Source organism: Loxodonta africana, chromosome 15 (assembly GCF_030014295.1).
Source record: "Loxodonta africana isolate mLoxAfr1 chromosome 15, mLoxAfr1.hap2, whole genome shotgun sequence".
Classification (NCBI taxonomy): Eukaryota; Metazoa; Chordata; class Mammalia; order Proboscidea; family Elephantidae; genus Loxodonta; species Loxodonta africana.
In genome coordinates this window covers 54,976,732-54,996,710 of record NC_087356.1, presented here as the reverse complement: position 1 = coordinate 54,996,710, position 19,979 = coordinate 54,976,732, and the positions used below count along the sequence as shown (strand labels likewise).

The window sequence follows — 19,979 nt, the reverse complement described above, 5'->3', positions numbered from 1 at the left end:
AGAAATGTCATTTCGTACAGTGGAATGCTTCTGCCCACCTGAACTCACATACCGTGAGCACGGAATATTCAAATATGCAACCCTCAGCAGGCAGAGGAGAAAGAGAAACAGTGAAGTGCCAAAGCTAGGAGATGGCACGAATTCTGGAGAAAGTCCACCATATTTTCTTCCCATTCTTTGCTTAGAGCCCCTATTCTCAATGATCAGTTCCTCAGATAGTCCTCCGCCAATTCAGAAGAAGCCAGCTAGCCAGGCGTGCCAAGAGCACCCTCAGTAGTGGGTGGTTTGCCTCCATCGGGAGCCTTGCCCGTACCTTGCTGCTGTACTGCTTGGAACAGTGAGGACAGCAGACTGGAGGGGTAGCTATCGTGCCCGTGAGCTGGGTGTGAGTGCTCAGCATGGGGTCTGGCTCTCCAGGGCCAGCAGGACGAAGTTTCCGAATGCTTGGTGGGAGCTCAGCCCCTGGGTGGTTCTTCAGAATATGTGCTTTACGCTTGCTGGCACTTTTATAAACCTGCAATTCAAATGCTTTGTCATGAAAGCAGTAAATGGTTCCACTTTCTTGCTTAAAACAAACTATTGAACTATTCTGATGCCAGAAAATGAGAAAAAGTATTCATGTAGCCCAAAACAGAACATAATGACAGATTTATTGAGGGTATGGCATACATCAGAATAAACTAAGAACTAGCACGGATCGGCATGGCCTCTTCTTTGTATCTGTATATCTGAGATGATAACTAAAAAACATCCTTTACCCTGAAGTCAAAAAGGGGGATATACAGTCATAGAAAGAAGGTTATTTTTAAAGCCGGTTCATCTTTTAGTCTTTCTGTGAAAGTTCTCATCTGATTTATGTAGTTGACTACCAGGTACCAAAAAAAAAAAAAAGGTACCAAAGGACCTTCCAAAGTGGCAAGTCTAACAGCAACCAGTACTAGTATCTATGTTCAAAAAAAATGTTTCTTACTTTTAAGCTGAAGTAAACTCTATAATGATAGCAGAGATTATCTTTGAAATATACTATCGCTGCCTTATAGAAGGAAACAATATCACAATGAAGCAACAGAAACAATACACATATATTCTCTTTCTCTTTTTTGTAACCCCACAAAAGCCAAGAGTGGGATAGCAGAACTACGGCGCTCCACCACAAAGCTTTTTCACATCCCTCTCAATTTTCTAGAAACCCTAAACCCGCCATCTATTTTACAAGTAGGAGGATAACACTCCCGTTGCCGAGTTTAGGAATTTAAAATGAATTCATGTACAAGGGTCTTGGTAATAGGCCTCTTCTTTTGTAACAAACATCAGAGGGAAGGGAAAACAAGAGAAACTAAGTCGGTCAACTAAGAAAATTTAAGAAAAAAAAATTAGCTTAACATAAAGCTGCATTTCTAGCCCTTTCATGGCTGAACTGAAAACTAGTGAGAGACAGGAAACCATCTGCTGAAAGTAACTGCAAGCTCCTGGTATATACTTATACACAGAGACAAACTGGCTGTAAGCAGAGCTCCCACGGAGGCATACCAGAATGGATGTTTTCCTTTTACCTTATCACAGTACTGACAAAAGTAATCACGGTTGGGTTTGATGATCGGTAACGTTAACTCTGGTACCTCTTCTATCTTCATGTCTGGGTGCCTCTTTGATAAGTGATTTACCTAAAGCAAAAAAAAAAGAGAGAGAGACCTCATTATAAACAGAAGCTAAATAAATCCCTCCTATATGAGAAAATTCTCTGAAGCAATGTCCCGAAACAATAAGGCATTTGGCCAGAACCAGCATCCTCAAACCCATCTGACACCAAAGCACCAACAGCCACTGTTAAGAGGAATAAATGGTAATTCCGCAAATTCTTGCAAATGAAGTGGGTAACTGTGGATCCCATTAACAGTCTTCGGCTGAAATAACTGCTGTTGGAAAAAGGAAAATTACACTATCATGAATTTTCTGGGTGAATTCTCCTGAAGCAAACCTGTGTTTCATCACTTGCTGACCTAGTCTTACTGAGGAGCCCCAGTGGCACAGTGGTTAAGAGCAAGGGCAAGCTATGGCTGCTAACCAAAAGGTTGGCAGTTCAAATCCCCCAGCGTCCTTGGAAATCCTATGGGGCAGTTCTACTCTGTTCTATAGGATTGCTATGAGTCTGAATCGACTCGACGGCTACAGGTTTGGTTTTTTGTTTGTCTGTTTTGTTTTTAAGCTTTACTGAGAACACTGAATGAGAAACAAACTGAGGTTCTGAATTTCAAACATTGGTCTGTGACTTTCTGGCTTCTGGCAAAAACATATTCTGTAACTGGAATACGGTCAGGGTGTGTTGACAGCAGTGAACTGACTACCCGGATGTTTAAACTAACCTGGGTTCACAGACCCTGCTTTGGTGGGAAGACTCCTCCTACTGCTGTTTCAGAGCTAGAAAAGAGAGGCATGAGAAAGAAATGGTAGGGTGAAGGCAAAAGACCCCACCCAAAAGTATACATATATATATATAAACCTGTTGCTGTCAGGTTGATTCTGGTTCATAGCGACCCTACAGGACAGAGTAGAACTGCCCCATGGGGTTTCCAAGGAGCGGCTGGTGGATTCGAACTGCTGACCTTTTGATTAGCAGCAAGCTCTTAACCACTATACCACCAGGGCTCCCCCAAAAGCATATACAGGGACACAAAAAAGAAGAGGAAAATAAAATAGGAAAAGAACAAAGAGGTTGGGAAGGGTGCACAGAAACAACACGAGTGGTGAAAAGTGACAGAAAAAGACCTCTTCCCTGAGGCCACCAGGAAAGAGCTGTGCTAAAGCGGGGAGGGTGAGACCGGAAAGGAAAGAACTCCAAATGGAACTGTTTGCCTCGGGTGTTTTTTCCTAGCCATTCACGATCAGCAGACATAATTTATCACAGCATACAACACACAAGCCATCATCACACACAGATGGAATGACGTGGTTTTGGGGACAGGGGACTGCAGCCACCGACACTGACCAGCACAGCATACAACAGACAAGCTGTCATCACACACAGACGGAATGACATGGCTTGGAGGACGGGACTGCAGCCACCGACACTGACCAGCACAGCATACAACAGACAAGCTGTCATCACACACAGACGGAATGACATGGCTTGGAGGACGGGACTGCAGCCACCAACACTGACCAGCACAGAATACAATATACAAGCCATCATCATACACAGACAGAATGACATGGTTTGGAGGACAGGGGACTGCAGCCACCAACACTGACCAGCACAGAATACAACACACAAGCCATCATCACACACAGACAGAACGACATGGTTTGGAGGACAGGGGACTGCAGCCACCAACACTGACCAGCACAGAATACAACACACAAGCCATCATCACACACAGACAGAATGACATGGCTTGGAGGACGGGACTGCAGCCACCGACACTGACCAGCACAGAATATAACACACAAGCCGTCATCATACACAGACAGAATGACATGGTTTGGAGGACAGGGGACTGCAGCCACCAACACTGACCAGCACAGAATATAACACACAAGCCGTCATCATACACAGACAGAATGACATGGTTTGGAGGACAGGGGACTGCAGCCACCAACACTGACCAGCACAGCATACAGTACACAAGTCGTCATCACACACAGATGGAATGACATGGTTTGGAGCACAGGGGACCACAGCCACCGACACTGACCAGCACAGCATGCAACACACAAGCCGTCATCACACACAGAGGGAATGACACGGTTTGGAGGACAGGGGACCATGGCCACCAACACTGACCAGCACAGCATACAATACACAAGCCGTCATCATACACATACAGAATCACATGGTTGGGGATGGGACCATAGCCACTGACACTGACCAGCACAGCATATAACACACAAGCCGTCATCATACACAGACAGAATGACATGGCTTGGAGGACGGGACTGCAGCCACCGACACTGACCAGCACAGAATATAACACACAAGCCGTCATCATACACAGACAGAATGACATGGTTGGGGACAGGGGACCGCAGCCACCGACACTGACCAGCATGCCTCGCCTCCGGAAGCCCATCATGCAGAGGCGGCACTTGAAGGTGAAGCTGTCGTAGTCTGTGGACGTGATGCGCGGCTTGAAGGTCTTGGAGCGGCTGATGCGGTCAGCCTTCTTGGCCTCCCTCTCGGGATTATGCATCCTCTGCATGTGTTCCCGCAGTTTGTCTTTTCGCTGTTTAGAGAGAATTTTTGAAAAGGTGGGTGGGAGTAGAAAAATTTTAATGAAGAGGTTAAAAAAAAAAATCAGTAAAAGTTAGCAGTAACCCCAGCCTACTAAGATGCATCTGAGGTGTTGGAGAGCTAGAACACACCAGGACTTGTCACATGTGGCCGGGAACTACTCTGTTCCCCAACCAGCAAGTGCACCCCAGTGATCCTTGATGGAAAATCTAAGCTGAAGGATAGTTGATTTTTTAGAAGACTTCCTATTTACGCAGAAAACCAGAAAAACCAAACCCACTGCCATCGAGTCGATTCCGACTCATAGCGACCCTATAGGTCAGAGTAGAACTGCCCCATAGAGTTTCCAAGGAGCGCCTGGTGGATTCGAAATGCCAACCTTTCGGTTAGCAGCTGTAACACTTAACCACTATGCCACCAGGGTTTCCATTTACGCACAGGAGATCATATAGACACGGGATAAGTTTGGTATTGAGAACTATAAAACAAATTTATACTAACACACAAAAGTAATACTGGGTTGATGACGTTGTGTTTATACTCAATTTCCACGCATTTTAACACACATCATGGTATTTCTCTAAATCCCAAATTAATTTAAGTAAGAATCTTTCATCTTGTGGGTTTGTCATCTCTCGTTTTATGGATTTAGAAGTTTGTTACACTGTCAGCTATGATGGAGCAGAAGGTGTAGGTCACACCTGGTTGGGTGACCTAATCTAGTGATAAGTGTCAATGTGAGTCCACAGAGGGAGAAAATTAGGCAGAGCCCAACCTAAACCAAAACAAGTTCAAATAGGCCAACGCCCTTCACCAGGGAGGCTCTCTGCATTTAGACAGTGGTTACACCGTTGGTGGTCTCGTAAAGATCTGGAACCTTTCTGAAACAACAGCTCTTCCCGTCTTCTGGTACAGGGACTCCTCGTTAGTGTTGTGATTCATTAGTCCTCCTCCTTTTTTTTTTTGGCAAAAATATAGACAAAACAACATTTGCCAATTCAACATTTTCTTGCATGCACAGTTCAGTGAGACCAATTATATCAATCGTGTTGTGCAAGTATCACCAATATCCATTGCTAAATTTTTTAACTACTTCATTTTTCAGCATGTTTATTCAATAAATATTCCTTGAGTGCCTACCAAGTACCAGGAACCATGCTGAGTGCTAGGTTCCAATGCTAGATACCCCTCACCTACCTCTGTCTTCCACTAAAATGGATAGGGGCTCAACTGCTCCTTCTTCCTACCCCAGGGCCCTCATTCCTGGAAAGCCCAGAAAAGAATTTTCATAGTTTCCTAGTCTGCAATAAACTTTGGATTAAGAACACTGCCCTAAATATCAGTAACTCTTACTACTGCAGATACGATGGTAAATGTTATACAATGATATGAGCAACATCAGTACCAGTGGGGGCTCAGACCTGAGGGAATGCAGCATCACAGCCACAGAGCACACCCATGGCACAGAAGGATCTTCTCATAACCCTAGCTTGCCACCTGAGACTTCTGTTACATTTCCACTTTTTCCCAAGCATCAGTATTCACTGATTTCCCTGTACCTATTCCGTTCAAGGAGCCCTGGTGGCACAGTGATTAAAAGCTCAGCTGCTAACCAAAAGGTTGGCAATTCGAATTCACTGGCTGCTCCTTGGAAACCCTATGGGGCAGGTCTACTGTCCTATAGGGTAGCTGTGAGTCAGAATCAACTTGACAGCAATGATTTTTTTGTATTCCCTTCAAATAGATGGACTTACCTTAAATGAATCATTACATAAATCCTAAAGCCTAATGAGAATACAATATAATGTGTCCCAGACAGAGCTGGAGAAAAATGTGGAACAAAATTCTAACTCACAAAAAAAGACCAGATTTACTGGCCTGACAGAGACCGGAGAAACCCTGAGAGTATGGCCTCCGGACACCCTTTTAGCTCAGTACTGAAGTCACTCCGAGGCTCACCCTTTAGCCAAAGATTAGACAGGCCCATAAAACAAAATGAGACTAAAGGGGCACACCAGCCCAAGGGCAAGGACTAGAAGGCAGGAGGGAACAGGAAAGCTGGTAATGGGGAACCCAAGGTCAAGAAGGGAGAGTGTTGACATGTCATGGAGTTGTTAACTAATGTCATGAAACAATATGTGAACAAACTAAGAAGCTAGTTCATTCTGTAAACTTTCATCTAAAGCACAATTAAAAAAAAAAAGTTAAACAGAGTTACCATATGACCCAGCAATTCCACTCCTGGGTATATACACAAAAGAATTGAAAGTAGGAACCCAAACAGAAACTTGTACACCAATGTTCACTGTAGCACTATTCACAATAGTCAAAAGGTAGAAACAACCTAATGAATGGATAAACAAAATGTGGTATATACATGTTGTTCTTTGTAGTTAGGTGCTGTCAAGTCAGTTCAACTCTTAGCAACAGTGTATGTACAACAGAATGGAACACTGCCCAGTTCTGCACCATTCTCACAATTTATTGCTGTTTGAGGCCATTGTTACAGCCACTGTGTCAATCCATCTCGTTAAGGGTCTTCTTCTTTTTCGCAGATCCTCTAGTTTACCAAACAGTACATATATACATGAAATATTGCTCAGCCACAAAGAGAAATGAAATCCTAATACATCCTACAACATGGATGAACCTTGAAAACATTATGCTGAGTGACATATGTCAGTCACAAAAGGAAAAATATTGTACGATTCCACTGATATGAAATATCAAGAACAGGCAAGTGTGGAGAGACTAAAATTTATTAGTGGTTACTGGGGTGAATGGGAGGGAGGGAGACAGGGAGAGTCATGACTTAGGGGGCACTAAGCTTCTCCTAAGGGTGATGGAAAAATATGAAAGTGGATGAAGATGATGGTTGAAAATATGATGAACACAATTAATGCCACTGAATTGTACAAGTAAAGATTCTTGAAATGTCAAGTATTTTGTTACATGTATGTTTACCACAATAAAATAATTTTTGTTGAAAAAAAAAAAAGAATACAATACAACGCTGTGCATGCAGGGACAGGCCTCTGTTTGCTGAATGCCGAATCTCCACAAGGCCTTTCCATCCTAACGTCTCCAGAACCACATTCACTATGGCCCCCGCTCTCTCTCCACCTGTCTAAGTCTCACACCTGCATCAACAGTGTTCCCCAACACCTACCTCCCAAGCTACACATCTCAGTGCCTTGCTGTGTGTCTTTTGCATGTTCATCAGGCACAAGGCCATATCAATTCCCTCAGACATCTGTCTTGAAGACGGGCCTTCCTGTGCATACCACTGCCTCTGCCTTAGTTTAGGCTTGGCTCTAAGAGATCTTTGTAAACCTAATCCCTCAGCATAACAAGCAAGCTGGAACCTACTTCTCAAGCTTCATCTCACCATGCACCCCTCACCATGTACCCCAACCACTGTGCACCTCACCATCTCCTGACAGGTCTCCACAGTCCCTGTCACACCCTCTGCTTTCAGCGTTGTTTTGCTTCCGCATTCCTCATAGGTTCCCTTTCTCAAGCTGCCAAACCCTTCCCTGCCCTTTAGTGTATTCCAAAGTGTTACCTCATCGAGGAAGTCCCCCTGTACCCCAAATCACAGTCAATCCCTCTCATGGTGTTTTATGCTTTTCTCTATGGTACCATTAATGGTAATGTTTTAAAATCTACATGTCTGATTCCTCTATGAAATTGTGAGCTCCTTAAAGTCAGAAGGTCCTATCTTGTCTTTACGTATGCTGTCCTCATGGAGCTTACAGTTTAGGAACACAGATAATTAACAATAGATCGCATTACGTGGCTATGGCAGGGTCATAAGTAAATGTTCCTATGAAAATTCATAGGAGAAGCACTTAATCTAGTCTGGGGAGATCAGAAAGAGCCCCCATGTGAAGTGATATCAGCTGGGTAAACTGACATGCGAGGTTGAGAGCTCAAGCAGAGGACAATGGGGAGAGAGACACGTACTCAAGTACATCCAGGTAGTGCAGTGCAGTCAGAGAACAAAGTGGATGGGAGGCTGGACAGGTATTAGGGGCCGGGTCATATAGTGTCTGATGTAATAAGAGCTGTGCAGTCAATCTTGAAATCAGTGAAGTTATTATAGGGTTTTCCAGCAGAGACATGACAACAGATTTATTCTCTAGAAAAATATCTAGGGTTATAGCCTTAAAAATGGGTTGAAGGTAAGTGGTAATTTTGTACTCCGTCAACTTGGCTAAGGGGAAATATGTGTAACCAGGATTCCCACCATAGTATGGTTCCCAGTTAGAGTTAGCCAAAAGAGAAGTCCGTGATCGAGTGGAAGGCAGAATGGTACAGCAGCCATCTGCTGAGGGTCACAGTGGCTACAGGCAGTGCCAGACATAGAGATGCCAGCGGGTTACTCACGCTCTCCCGCCTCAACAACCAGCTCTTCTTCTCCACTGCCTGATGCACAGACCCATTCTCCCACTGACTGCCCAGCTCTCTTGCACAGGCCCACCCCAGGTTCTAGATTCTGAGGTCAGCTTCAGTCTGCCCTCCCACACCAGGGTTCCAGAAGGCTACATAGTGACTTCTCTGACCCTCCAAATGCTCCTTTCAGACCCTATTTCTTCATCTTTTTCTATAACTAAATTCTGTTCCTGTAATAAATCCCTTATTCCATAGATTCACAGTGGTTCTGCCTCCCTGGTTGATCCCTCTCTGAGACACTGGGTAAAAGTAAAGGAGAAAACGGAAGCAGAAAGACTTTTTTATATCCGTAGATCCTAATGTGATATCAGGCATAAAATGGATAATTTAGAAATTGTTGAGTGGATAAGATGGATGGATGGCCAACCAGTTAGCATCACAAGACGGATCTATTTACATATAATTCTTCAACAAAAAATAAAAAACAGAAAAGAGAAAAAAAAAAAACCTAGACCCTTTTATACTTTACATATTAGAGTTTTCTACAGAGTTCTATATAGACCTACTACATTAAAAGCCATCGAGATTATATGCCATAACACACATTCCACAAAACTTAAGCTTTAAAAATGTACTTTCTATTTCTCTTAATGTCTTCACATTCTACACAAACACATCCTTTAAAATCAGTTTTCCCCTTCTGAACCCATCACGCCTCTTTTCCGGTTTCTGTGACAGTGTTACCTACAATCATATTCAGTAGCATGTCTCTCAGTGACATCTTTGCAGAATCATCTGATCACCTAATGAAGCATATTTCATTGTTTTCACATTTATTTATCTGTTGTCTCTGAGTCTCCTGCAGGTTTTTCCTCTGCTTCTTCCGAGTTCCAGGCAGGTTACTGATATTATTATTATTTATTTTAATCCTTGAAGTCATTTGCATTCACCAAAGCACCCTAAGCCCTCTGACTGTTCTACAGGTTTCCCACCTCTGTCAGACAATAGCCTTGCTGCCTTCAGGGCCCAATTACCAGGGCCTTTTTTTTTTTATATACTTAATAATAAGTGCTCAATAAAAATCTACTGATTCGAGTGGTAAGTAAATACACCATTGTCTTAGGAACTCCTCAATAGTATTTCAGGTCTACTCGTTACACATGTGAATTCTTTCCGAAGAAGGTGCATTATCATTATATTTGGTTTGGAAATTTGAATTCATTATTTTGGGGAACTAAATAAGTTTTTTCCCTTTAATTTGTCCTAAGTCAAACACGAGCACAGAGGCTTCCGTGGATCTCAAGCCCAGTTCCTGGTAACTGGGAGACAAACTGATGGAATGAAGAAGAATTTATCCTCAGCTTGACATAATTTCTGCAGCCACGAGAGGAACCCTGGGCTGCTCTCTGGTCACAGTACCTTAAATTGTTTCCCACACGTAGAACACAGGAAGTCTTTGCGGTCCGAGTGTCGGAGCATGTGGAGACGCAGTTTATCAGGACGGCAGAAGGCCTTGTCACACTCTGTACACTGGTATATCTTCTCCGAGTGGAAGCTGCGCACGTGTTTTTTCACCTGGCAGTGAAGACCACAGACAAGTTCAGGGGACTCAGGCACCAGAGGCAAAAACAAAAGTCGGCTTACCAACACTAGAGGGCGCTAGTGCATTACCCTGGATTCCATCAGCCTGGACATGGAACCCAATCAGATGTCATAATTGGACTCAACAGCGCACACTGTCCACATCACAAAGAAGAAACAAAATAAGGGCCTTATAAATCTGACCCTCCCACATGACCTGGAGAGGTGGAAAGAAGAGTGTTTGCTGGGTCAAAAGCCTGATGACCTCGAGCCCATTTTTCATTTTTTTAAGATTAAAAGGAGATTTTCTTCGGGTTTCAATAAATCTTGCTAAAAATTATCTAAAGGAAGACAACAAATAAATCATTCTTCCTCACTTTTTTTCTGCCTCCAACATGTGGAGATGCAATTAGTCTCTTTTAGTAATTGGTCCTTTTATATCTTTCTATAAAATCAGATTCTGAAGAATTGAAGACATGAATTAGATGCTATCAAAAACACTACGCATTCATGAGAGCAGTACAACACTGGAGTCCTTTCTCCTCAACCGAGACTTATTCTCTTTGTTTGTAGATAAGAAAGAACTGTGACCCTCAGGACAGTCTTACCGTAAGTACCCAGCGAAGAAGAGCTGTGCAACAGCGATCAGTCAGGAGTCCTGTCGAGCTATTTCTATGAAGACATTTTGCTTTGTTATGTTTGCAGTCTCTTTTACTGAGGTCATGCAGTTTGGAAGGAAACAAAGAAAGCTGGTATATACTATACTTTCCTATCAAGCCCTGAGAAATTCCTTACTCCATAGACTCACAGTGGTTCTGCTTCCCTGACTGAACTCTAACACATTGGGTGAAAGTAAAGAAGAAAATGGAAGCAGAAAGGCTTCTTATATCCCTTAAAGCAAACTTCCTAGTTGTTTGTGTCAAGTGAAAAAATTTCCAAGATTCCCAACATTAGCAGAACTATGACTAACTCCTAGTCTCCTCTTGCTTTGGTAATAAAAACAAAACAAAAAGAAAAATTTTTTTTTTAATTTTTACTAGATATTTGGATTTAATTATTCATTGACTAAACCAAAAAAAAAAAAACCTATTGCTGTTGAGTTCTGACTCACAGAGATCCTACAGGACAGAGTAGAACTGCCCCATAGGATTTTCAAGGAGCAGCTGGTAGATTCGAACTGCCGACCTTTTAGTTAGCCGCCGAATGCCTAACTACTGCACCACCAGGGCTCCTCCATTCATTGATTAGCATGTAACAATATTATCATCTGAAATCCACATAAAATCATGAGTATTCTGGAATTTACCTTCACCCATTTTGCTTCAACAAAGAATACAGTGCAGGGAGGCAGTGCTTGATATGAAAGGGTAGTGTACACCAACTTGGTTTCCTTCCAAACTGCATGGCCTTAGCAAACTCAACAGGAACCCACAGTGGCGGGGGAGATGTTTCCAACCCAGGAAACGGGCCTCCGGAGGCTCTACAAGTCCATTTTATGAGTACTGCATTGATATTGGCAAGAATTTTTTTTTTTAATTTTTTTTATTAAAACTCAAATCAACTCTGAGTGTTTATGACTTGTAATATAATTTATATGTTTAAAGTTCAAAGTTCGATTTGGGTAATTAAGGGTCATAATAATCTTCTGTTTATCAGAAGTGGCTTGATGAAAGAAACGTTGTCAACCGTGCACTTATTTCAAAGAAGGGATGAAAATGCAGCTGCCAGGCAGTGGTCTCAATTTCCCAAGAAACCAGTTTCTTTTGCCAAAAAAAAAGGAAATACACAGGAATCTCTACAGTAGTAGGCACTCACCTGGATAAAATCTGGGAAACGTTTTTTACAAGTTGGGCAGGTGAAGTAGCCATCATTGATATGAATGGCCACATGATCTTTCAACAAATCAAGGCGGTCAAAGGATTCTGGGCAAAAAATGCAAGAGTAAGTCTTCTGGTCGGAATGGAGCTTCATGTGGCTCTCCAAGGACGCGCTGCTGATGAAGCCCTTGTTACAGAGATCACAGGTCAAAGGGCAGTTCCCCTCCCGCCCATGGAAACGCAAGTGTTGGTCCAGCTTGTCCTTTTCACGAAAGGCCTTCCCACACTGCAAGCATTTAAAAGGCCGGAAGGATTTCCGAATAAACAGATGCTGAAGAGCTGCATTCTGCAAGACATACACAAATAGGACTATTTAGTGAGGAAACTCAATGAGCACGTGGCTCACACATTTATAGAGAGACGGGGTGAACCCTGCAACCACAGACTTTCCCTAGAAATTTAAACTCGAGGAGAGACCGTGGAAAGCCATCCCCAAAGAAGGTCATCTTGAAAAGACAGCTGTTTTTTTGTTTCGTTTTGTTTTTTGTTTGTTTTTGTGGTCTGTGTGTTTTCTTTTGAAAAAAAATTTAAGTAACATTCAAAGAAGTGTTCCCAACAGAGGATCTGTGTAAATAACAAATCCCAGGGCGGATGGGAATAAAGATTGAAGACTCAGAAGAAAAGCCCCTGGGTGAGTCACACATGCATGACGAGGTTGGAGAAGTCCACCAAAATGTTACTTGTTGAAGCCCTTGAAAAAATCATTTGAAGCTTGATTAAAATGTTTAGCAAAAAAAGGTAATAAAAAGAACTGACGGGCAGTAGTTGCTGGGGGCTGGGAGGAGGAACGGGGCCTGACTGCTAACGGGCACGGAGCACGGAGGCTCTTTCTGGTGGGACGGAAATGCCCTGGAACTAGTGGTGATGGCTGCACAATTCCAGAATATACTACAAAACCATGGAAAAACACACTTAATTTAAAAGTGTGGATTTTATGGCATGTGAATTATATTCAATTTAAAAGAGAGAACCGATAGGGCAACACAAGATTAGGATTTATGTGAACGTCTCCGTTCATGAGACACGGTACATGAGCATACAGAAACTGGGATATAGGCAGTGAGTAACTTCCCACTTAGGAAATGCAGAGGACAAGGTTCCAACGCAGCTAGTTAGCGCTGCTGGTTAGAATGGCATGCCGACAAAGCTAAGCTTATTGTCTTGTTCCCTCTCTACAGCAGTCAGTTCTGCTTTCTTCACTCACAGACTGCACTTCTAATGATGATTAAATAGCCATCCTCTAAATCCATGCAGCTGTTATGAGAGAATCCAGGTGAGACAGTGCAGGTACGCAATGCAAGCCCATCACTGCTACTGGAAAAACCAACCGTGCTCTGCTGAGAGCTGGTCAGCAGGTCATCTCCACACAGACAATACACGGTCAACACTTCAGTTACACCACCATGAGACTCCTTCCTAAGTTCCTCAGAGGATCGGAGGGAGAGCTCTAGATAGCTACAAGGGGGAAAAAAACCTCGAAAAATAGTTCTGCAAATGAACGTGCCTATGCAGCCGTGAGGGAACAGTAGCTGAGGGATTAACAGAGATCTTAATGCAATATTTGTGCAGTGGGAAGAGTACAGTGAGCAACGCTTAGACCCTTAATTTCAAATTACTCACAAGCAGCAACTACCAAACCAAATTTAATGTGAAATAATCATTTGACGGAAAAAGCAAAACAACTAGTTTCGATTTGATAAAAATGTTGAACTATATGTCTGTTACTACAAAACAGAAACTTCCTTCTCAGAGCTCATCTCAAAAGACTAGGGGAGATGTTTTAAGATGCTACCTACTGAAGGTTATGAGCAACTATGTTGCCTTCCCCAGTTGACCAGGGCTACTTAGGAGTGTGCATGGTATTTTATTCTCCTTTGTACCTAAATCACTTAATAAATTACTTAGCTCCTATTACGTGTTCTATAAAGGTTTGAAAATTAATGAAATGTATTTCAAGTGAAACTACGTATATAGATATATGGAAACCCTGGTGGTGGTGTGGTTAAGTGCTACGGCTGCTAACCAAAAGGTCAGCAGTTCGAATCCACCAGCCGCTCCTTAGAAACCCTATGGGCGGTTCTACTCTGTCCTGTAGGGTCACTATTGAGTCGGAATCAACTCGACAGCAACAGGTTTATATACACGTGTATGTCTGTATGTGTATATATATATATATATATACACGTGTGTATGTCTGTGTGTGATATATGCATATACAAACACATACATTATATACACATAAACACACGGTCTTCTCTACAGCATCTGCAGAGATCTTTAGAATAGACCTTTTTCAAATCAGTCATGGAGTTTTCTTTCACTTCATTAGGCTTCATAGCAGTCACCTAATCTTTTCATTCCATCTAGACAAATACTTATTTCACACAAAAGCTCTCACTTTTGGCTACATTCAAAGCTTTACAGAAACACTGCAGATAAATGCTATCCTAAAGTTAGGAGATTCAGGTTTTAAAGGACTTTTGGCATCTAAGAATCATTTCCTTTATCCAAGATCAGTCATGTTTCCAAGGACTGACACAATGCACAACAATTGATCTTGGTCCCACTGGGATCCCATTCATCCTTGGGTGCCAAATCCAAAAACTCAGTTTTGTTTTGGTCCATTACGCTAATCAGTCTGCTGTCATTTCTGATTAGCCTGAGTGCCCTCAGACACTGATTTAAACTGAGCAGCCACCTGGCTCCACTTTCTTGGTTCTAACGACAAATCTCATTCTTACCATCTTTTTAATTTCCATGGCGCCCTGAGCATTGTCTACGTACTCAAGAACTAGACTGTATTTCTCTGATCTAATGATCCTCATATTACAAGGTAGTCTGCATGCTGAAACTCCTCCATCCCCTGACCCACCTGCAGGCCATGTCTACTCTAAGGTTTCTTGCGTGGCTCAGAGCCACAATTGGTATTCCTTTCTAGCAGAAACCAGGAAACACAGTGGAGCCAGCACAGGTGGAGTTGATGGATCTTCTGGTCTCTGAGCTCCATTTAGCCCATCACTCCATACTATACCATATATCAGCTACTCCAAGGATGCCAAAGAGTACAGGTGCTAAATCTGTGATGAGGGATTCCTCCACTCATGTGGAAATAAATTCTTAGACAACAGATTCTTTGCAGACAAAGACCATAAAATGTCTCTAAAGTTTGACATTAATAGCTAAAACCAAAAAACCAAACCTGTTGCCACTGGGTCAATTCCAACTCATAGCGACCCTATAGGACAAAGTAGAACTGCCCCATAGGGTTTCTAAGGAGCGGCTGGTGGATTCAAACTGCCTACCTTTTGGTTGGCAGCCGTAGTTCTTAACCACTACACCACCAGGGTTTCCATTAACAGCTATAGGAACCCAAATTATTAATTGATTTTCATATTATTTTGATCCTGGCACTAGATGAAAAAGGAAATCAAACAGTCATGTTTGTTTGTTTTGACCACCTTTCTCTGGCCTATTTCCTGCCCAGCTTTCAAAGTCTTTGGCGGGCTCCCCTACCCAACACCTCTCGCTCCTCACCTGGCATCCAGACTGTAGAAAGCTAGTGTTTTCACTGTCCCATAACCACACCAGGAGCACTCCTGTGGCTGCGCCTTCAATCCTAGGGCTATCCTCCTCTGAAACATGCTATTTTCTTCCCATCCAGCTAAATCTTCTCTCTCTTTCAAGGTCATACCTCATGCACAAATTATTTCATGATTCCCCTTTCTTTGGCCTTTCACTCTTCCAAGTTCCCATAGCAATTTTATGTTATACCTTAAATTTAGCACTTACTGGTAAACTACCTTATAGTAGCATTATCCCCCTAATTAAGCTAAGTGAAAATGTTGTTGTATCCCCTACAGCACCTACAGTGCAGAGTCTAAGAGTTAGAACTCAATACCATTCCAAATTATCTTAGAGCTGGAAGGGACCTTGGAGGTCGCTTAGTCCTATCCCTTCATTTTGTATATGAGCAAACTGAAGCCCACAATTGATTGATGGATGTGTTTGCAAATAAGTCATAATTATTCATTAACTAACTTGCATTTACTTTAGCAACCAATCTGTGGTTTCCACCAGGATTTAGTGAGTACAGGTTGCAAAGAACAGCAGGTCAGGCAGACACTTCAATAACATTCTGTTACGTGAAAACACAGGAAACGAACCTACCTGCAGCTCCAACTGAGCAGGCAGCATTAGAGGAGAGAAAAATAGTTACATTACCAATTGGATTGGAAGACTTCCCTTCAGTTGGTCATTACCAACCTGGATAGAAAAGATGAAAAAATATATAGCCCTGCTTTTTAGAATGTGTGAGGGAAAAAATGGCTCAACTAAGACTGACCTCCAGAAGACATACACAACGTGGCTTTGCTTTGACATAAGAAACCATGTAATAAAACCAGGAACCCAATTCATTCAAAGAATACAGACTAGGCTTGTACATTCACTTCACTACATGTGTGGGCTTTGGTTTTTTCCTTCAAAACAAATAAAATAAAATAAATCTAGCGAGCATTTCTCTGGATTTAGCAAAATAAATCAGAATGGTCAAAGCAGAAAGACAGTAATTGGGCGAGAGCGGGAAATAAAGTAGAATGGTAGGTAGGAATGTGTTGATTCATAGCTTTCTGCCTTTCGGGTTTACATTTACGTATAGTTAAATATCCTTTTAAATGAATATAGATTGAGCCAAAGATTTGATCTGTTTCAATTCCAGGGTGCTCATAAAAGGCCGTTTAGCCTCAGAGTTTTTAGAGGCCTTCAAAACTATCATATGGCTATGAATGTTTAAATGCGTTTTCACATGAAGGCATGGACTAGACCATTTTTCAAGGTCCCTTCTAGCCTACAGGCAAATAAGAAGACCGAAAGAATCCATCTAGAAATTGTGAAGTCTGGGAAATCATACAAAGAGTCTCTCTCATCTACGCATCAGGTGCTAGTAAAAGTCTTTACATACACTCCCAGCTGCCATAACACGGGTGTTAAGTAATTGTTCTCAGGATGCAAACTGCCAGCAAAGGCAATTATCCCACAAAACCACACCATTTTCCACACATATCCCCTGCAGTTGCTAGCCCACACTCAAATTCTGTCAATAAAGTAATAAAGGAAAAACACATCTGAATTGGAAGTCACAGAAGCCCTGTAACAGCATGGTCTAACCCAGGACACAGGTCAGACAAGTGGGACAGTGACCTAGCTCCTGAACTGAGAGCCTTCTTCAAGATATCCCTGGAAAGGAAGGTGAGGGTAGTGGTACAACTTGAAGAATGTAATCAATTGCACTGAATTGTACATGAAGAAATTGTTAAACTGCTGTATGTTCTGCTGTGTATATTCTCAACAACAAAAAAAATCAAATTAAAAAAAAAAAAGATATCCCTGGATGTGCAAATTGTACTTGCCAGGTCAACTTGACATAGGGTCCCTTTGCATCGATGAGCAGTGCCACTTGCCAGTCTCCCCGTGGAAACTGTAGACAACCAAATTCAGTTACCCAAAATGAACTTGGGAGCTATGAAGTTATTGGCATGGATTAGCCTGGCTTAGAGTACAAATAATTCTTGTAATTAAATGTACCGATTTATCCATTTCCAATGTGTGAGCTTAGGGATGCAAGGCTATCCTACTTTAACTATACTAGTGCAGGAGCTGCCAAAATCCGGCTTCGCTATCGCTGCTACGCTGATGGAAGCCATTCCAGCCTGCCACAGAATACAAAACTATTGAGAAATAGTTAATTTTTTTTTTCCAAAAGAAGGGGATCAAGCATGTGATGCAAGACTTCGAAGTGGATAGTGAACAGGTTGGAAATCGACCAGCTAAAAAGATGGCTGGCAGAGAAAGGATCACCAGTGATAAGATGGGAGCCCTGCTACCCCAACTTACTCGGATGCGCTTGGCTCTGCGCATGTCGTCTGCCGTCAGAGAGCTCTGGGCAGGCACCACGCTCTCTTCGTGCTGTGGCTGCAGATGGAGGGCGTGAGTTTCGGACTCATGGTCCAGAGAGGCCTGGGCTTCCGGTGGCAGCGGAGGGATTGGGATAGCGGTCTGTTCTGGCTGATCCAGCCCATTCAGGGCAGCTGGTTCGTTCTCCTCAAACTGCTCTTTGCTGGAAAAATGTAGCAAGTCCTGAAATTGCAAATCATATAACCAGCCATTATTCCCCTGACTATGTAGAGGTTAGCTCTAGAAGGACAGTCAGAAAAGATTTGGAATTGTTGCCTATTTTTAAATGCCTAAATTGATAATGCTCAGAAGAAAATATTCTCCCTCTGAGAAAGTTAATTAGGTAATATATGCAGAATGTAAAGCCTATGATATATTCCAGGCTACTTCAGGAGGAAAAGATTGTGATGTGACTCTTCTGGAGTATCGTAATAATTTTTCATTGTTTAAATTAATAAAACATAAAATCCCCCTCTAGTATTTCCGTATAATTTCAAATTGCTAGTGCAGCAAAATCAGGTTTTTTTACAAGTAACACTTGACAATATGTTTCTTGGCCTAATCACACTTTAAGGAGCCCTGGTGGTGGAACGGTTAAAGCACTCGGCTGCTAACCAAAAGGTCAGCAGTTTGAACCCACCAGTCACCCGAAGGAGAAAGATGTGGCAGTCTGCTTCAGCAAGGATGGCAGACTTGGAAACCCCACGGGCAGTTCTACTCTGTCCTGTAAGGTCACTGTGAGTCAGAACTGACTTGATAGCAATGGGACTTGCACTGCAATTAACAGGCCTCAGAGCACCAATAGGACATGATGATAAACAGCTGCGAGGCATTTGTATTTAAGTCCTGTAACAGTCCCGGAGTATCTTCTCAGCAAGCATGGAAAGACAGTTGTTCCCCGTGGCCCCAAGTACCTGTGTCCCACTGTCACACTTTTCTCCATTTTCACTGGTTATTTCCAGGCGGATAAATTTTGGAGGGCGCCCTGGCCGACGACCTGGGCCGAATCGCCTCTTGCCTCGTCCCCTTCCTCTGCCTCTTGTTCTGGAGACAAGAGACTGGGTTACAAACAGTCAGTTTTTACATTATTTCTACATAACACGCTGCAGCAAATATTTCCCTAAATAATCCTGACTAACCCCAGGTCTTGATTTCCTCTGACTTTACTACTTTTCCTGGTTATCTTCTCTAATGGAAACAAGTGTTCTGCTAACATTTGCTTTCTAAATTTGTCACCTTTGCCCTCTCTATCACTCAAAGAGATGTCTTAAGTTATTCAGAAGAAAAGAGCTATAAAAATTCAAAGCACTGACAATGTGTTGCTACTGGACACTCTGAAAGCATGAACACATCTCTGAAATGATGAGAGAAATGCAGACAGGACAGAACATGCTGCGTGGTAAAGGGTGCTCCCAGGAGATGTCTTCTCGGATGAGGTTCAGCTCTTTCCCTCCTTTTCTCTTGTCTCACCTCATGTTCCATCCAGGAAATGGGGTTACATCCAAACCTCATTTTACTATACACTTCTAGAAAGTCAGAACAAATTTCTAATTTAGCTGCTCCATAACATACCTAGTAAACACCAAATATATTTTATCCCCTTCAATGGGTTTTTTAAAGTAAAAAAAATTCCTTAATAAAAGGGACTCAGAAAGTTTGTCACGAAAACGTTTTTTAGAACTTGTGTGTGTATAACATTAATCAGGTCATGTTTTATTATTCCACTCATCCCTTTATCAATTTAAGAAAAATTATACATTTTTCCAGGACTTTTAAAAGATTCTTTATTAGAGAAAATTCTGAACCTATGCAAACGTAGAGACTAGCGTAAGGCCAGTGTACCCATTACCCTATTTCAACATCTATCAACTCATGGCCAGTCTCGTTCCATCTCTACCTTCCACTTCTCCACACGTGTACCCATTGGATTATTCTGAAAGCAAATT

The 19,979-nt window shown here is 42.4% G+C and overlaps 1 protein-coding gene across 1 annotated transcript in view; it reads right to left on the bottom strand.

The window, feature by feature from the left end:
• Positions 1-19,979, bottom strand: part of PRDM10 (PR/SET domain 10) — a 123,150-nt gene that overhangs the window by 24,527 nt on the left and 78,644 nt on the right. The window contains exons 10-16 of the mRNA XM_064268860.1: positions 18,948-19,077; positions 17,974-18,216; positions 12,020-12,367; positions 10,043-10,198; positions 4,041-4,220; positions 1,554-1,664; positions 314-514 (exon numbers count right to left, since the gene is read on the bottom strand). Coding sequence (XP_064124930.1) covers positions 314-514; positions 1,554-1,664; positions 4,041-4,220; positions 10,043-10,198; positions 12,020-12,367; positions 17,974-18,216; positions 18,948-19,077 — 1,369 coding nt within the window. The remainder of the gene's footprint in view (positions 1-313; positions 515-1,553; positions 1,665-4,040; positions 4,221-10,042; positions 10,199-12,019; positions 12,368-17,973; positions 18,217-18,947; positions 19,078-19,979) is intronic.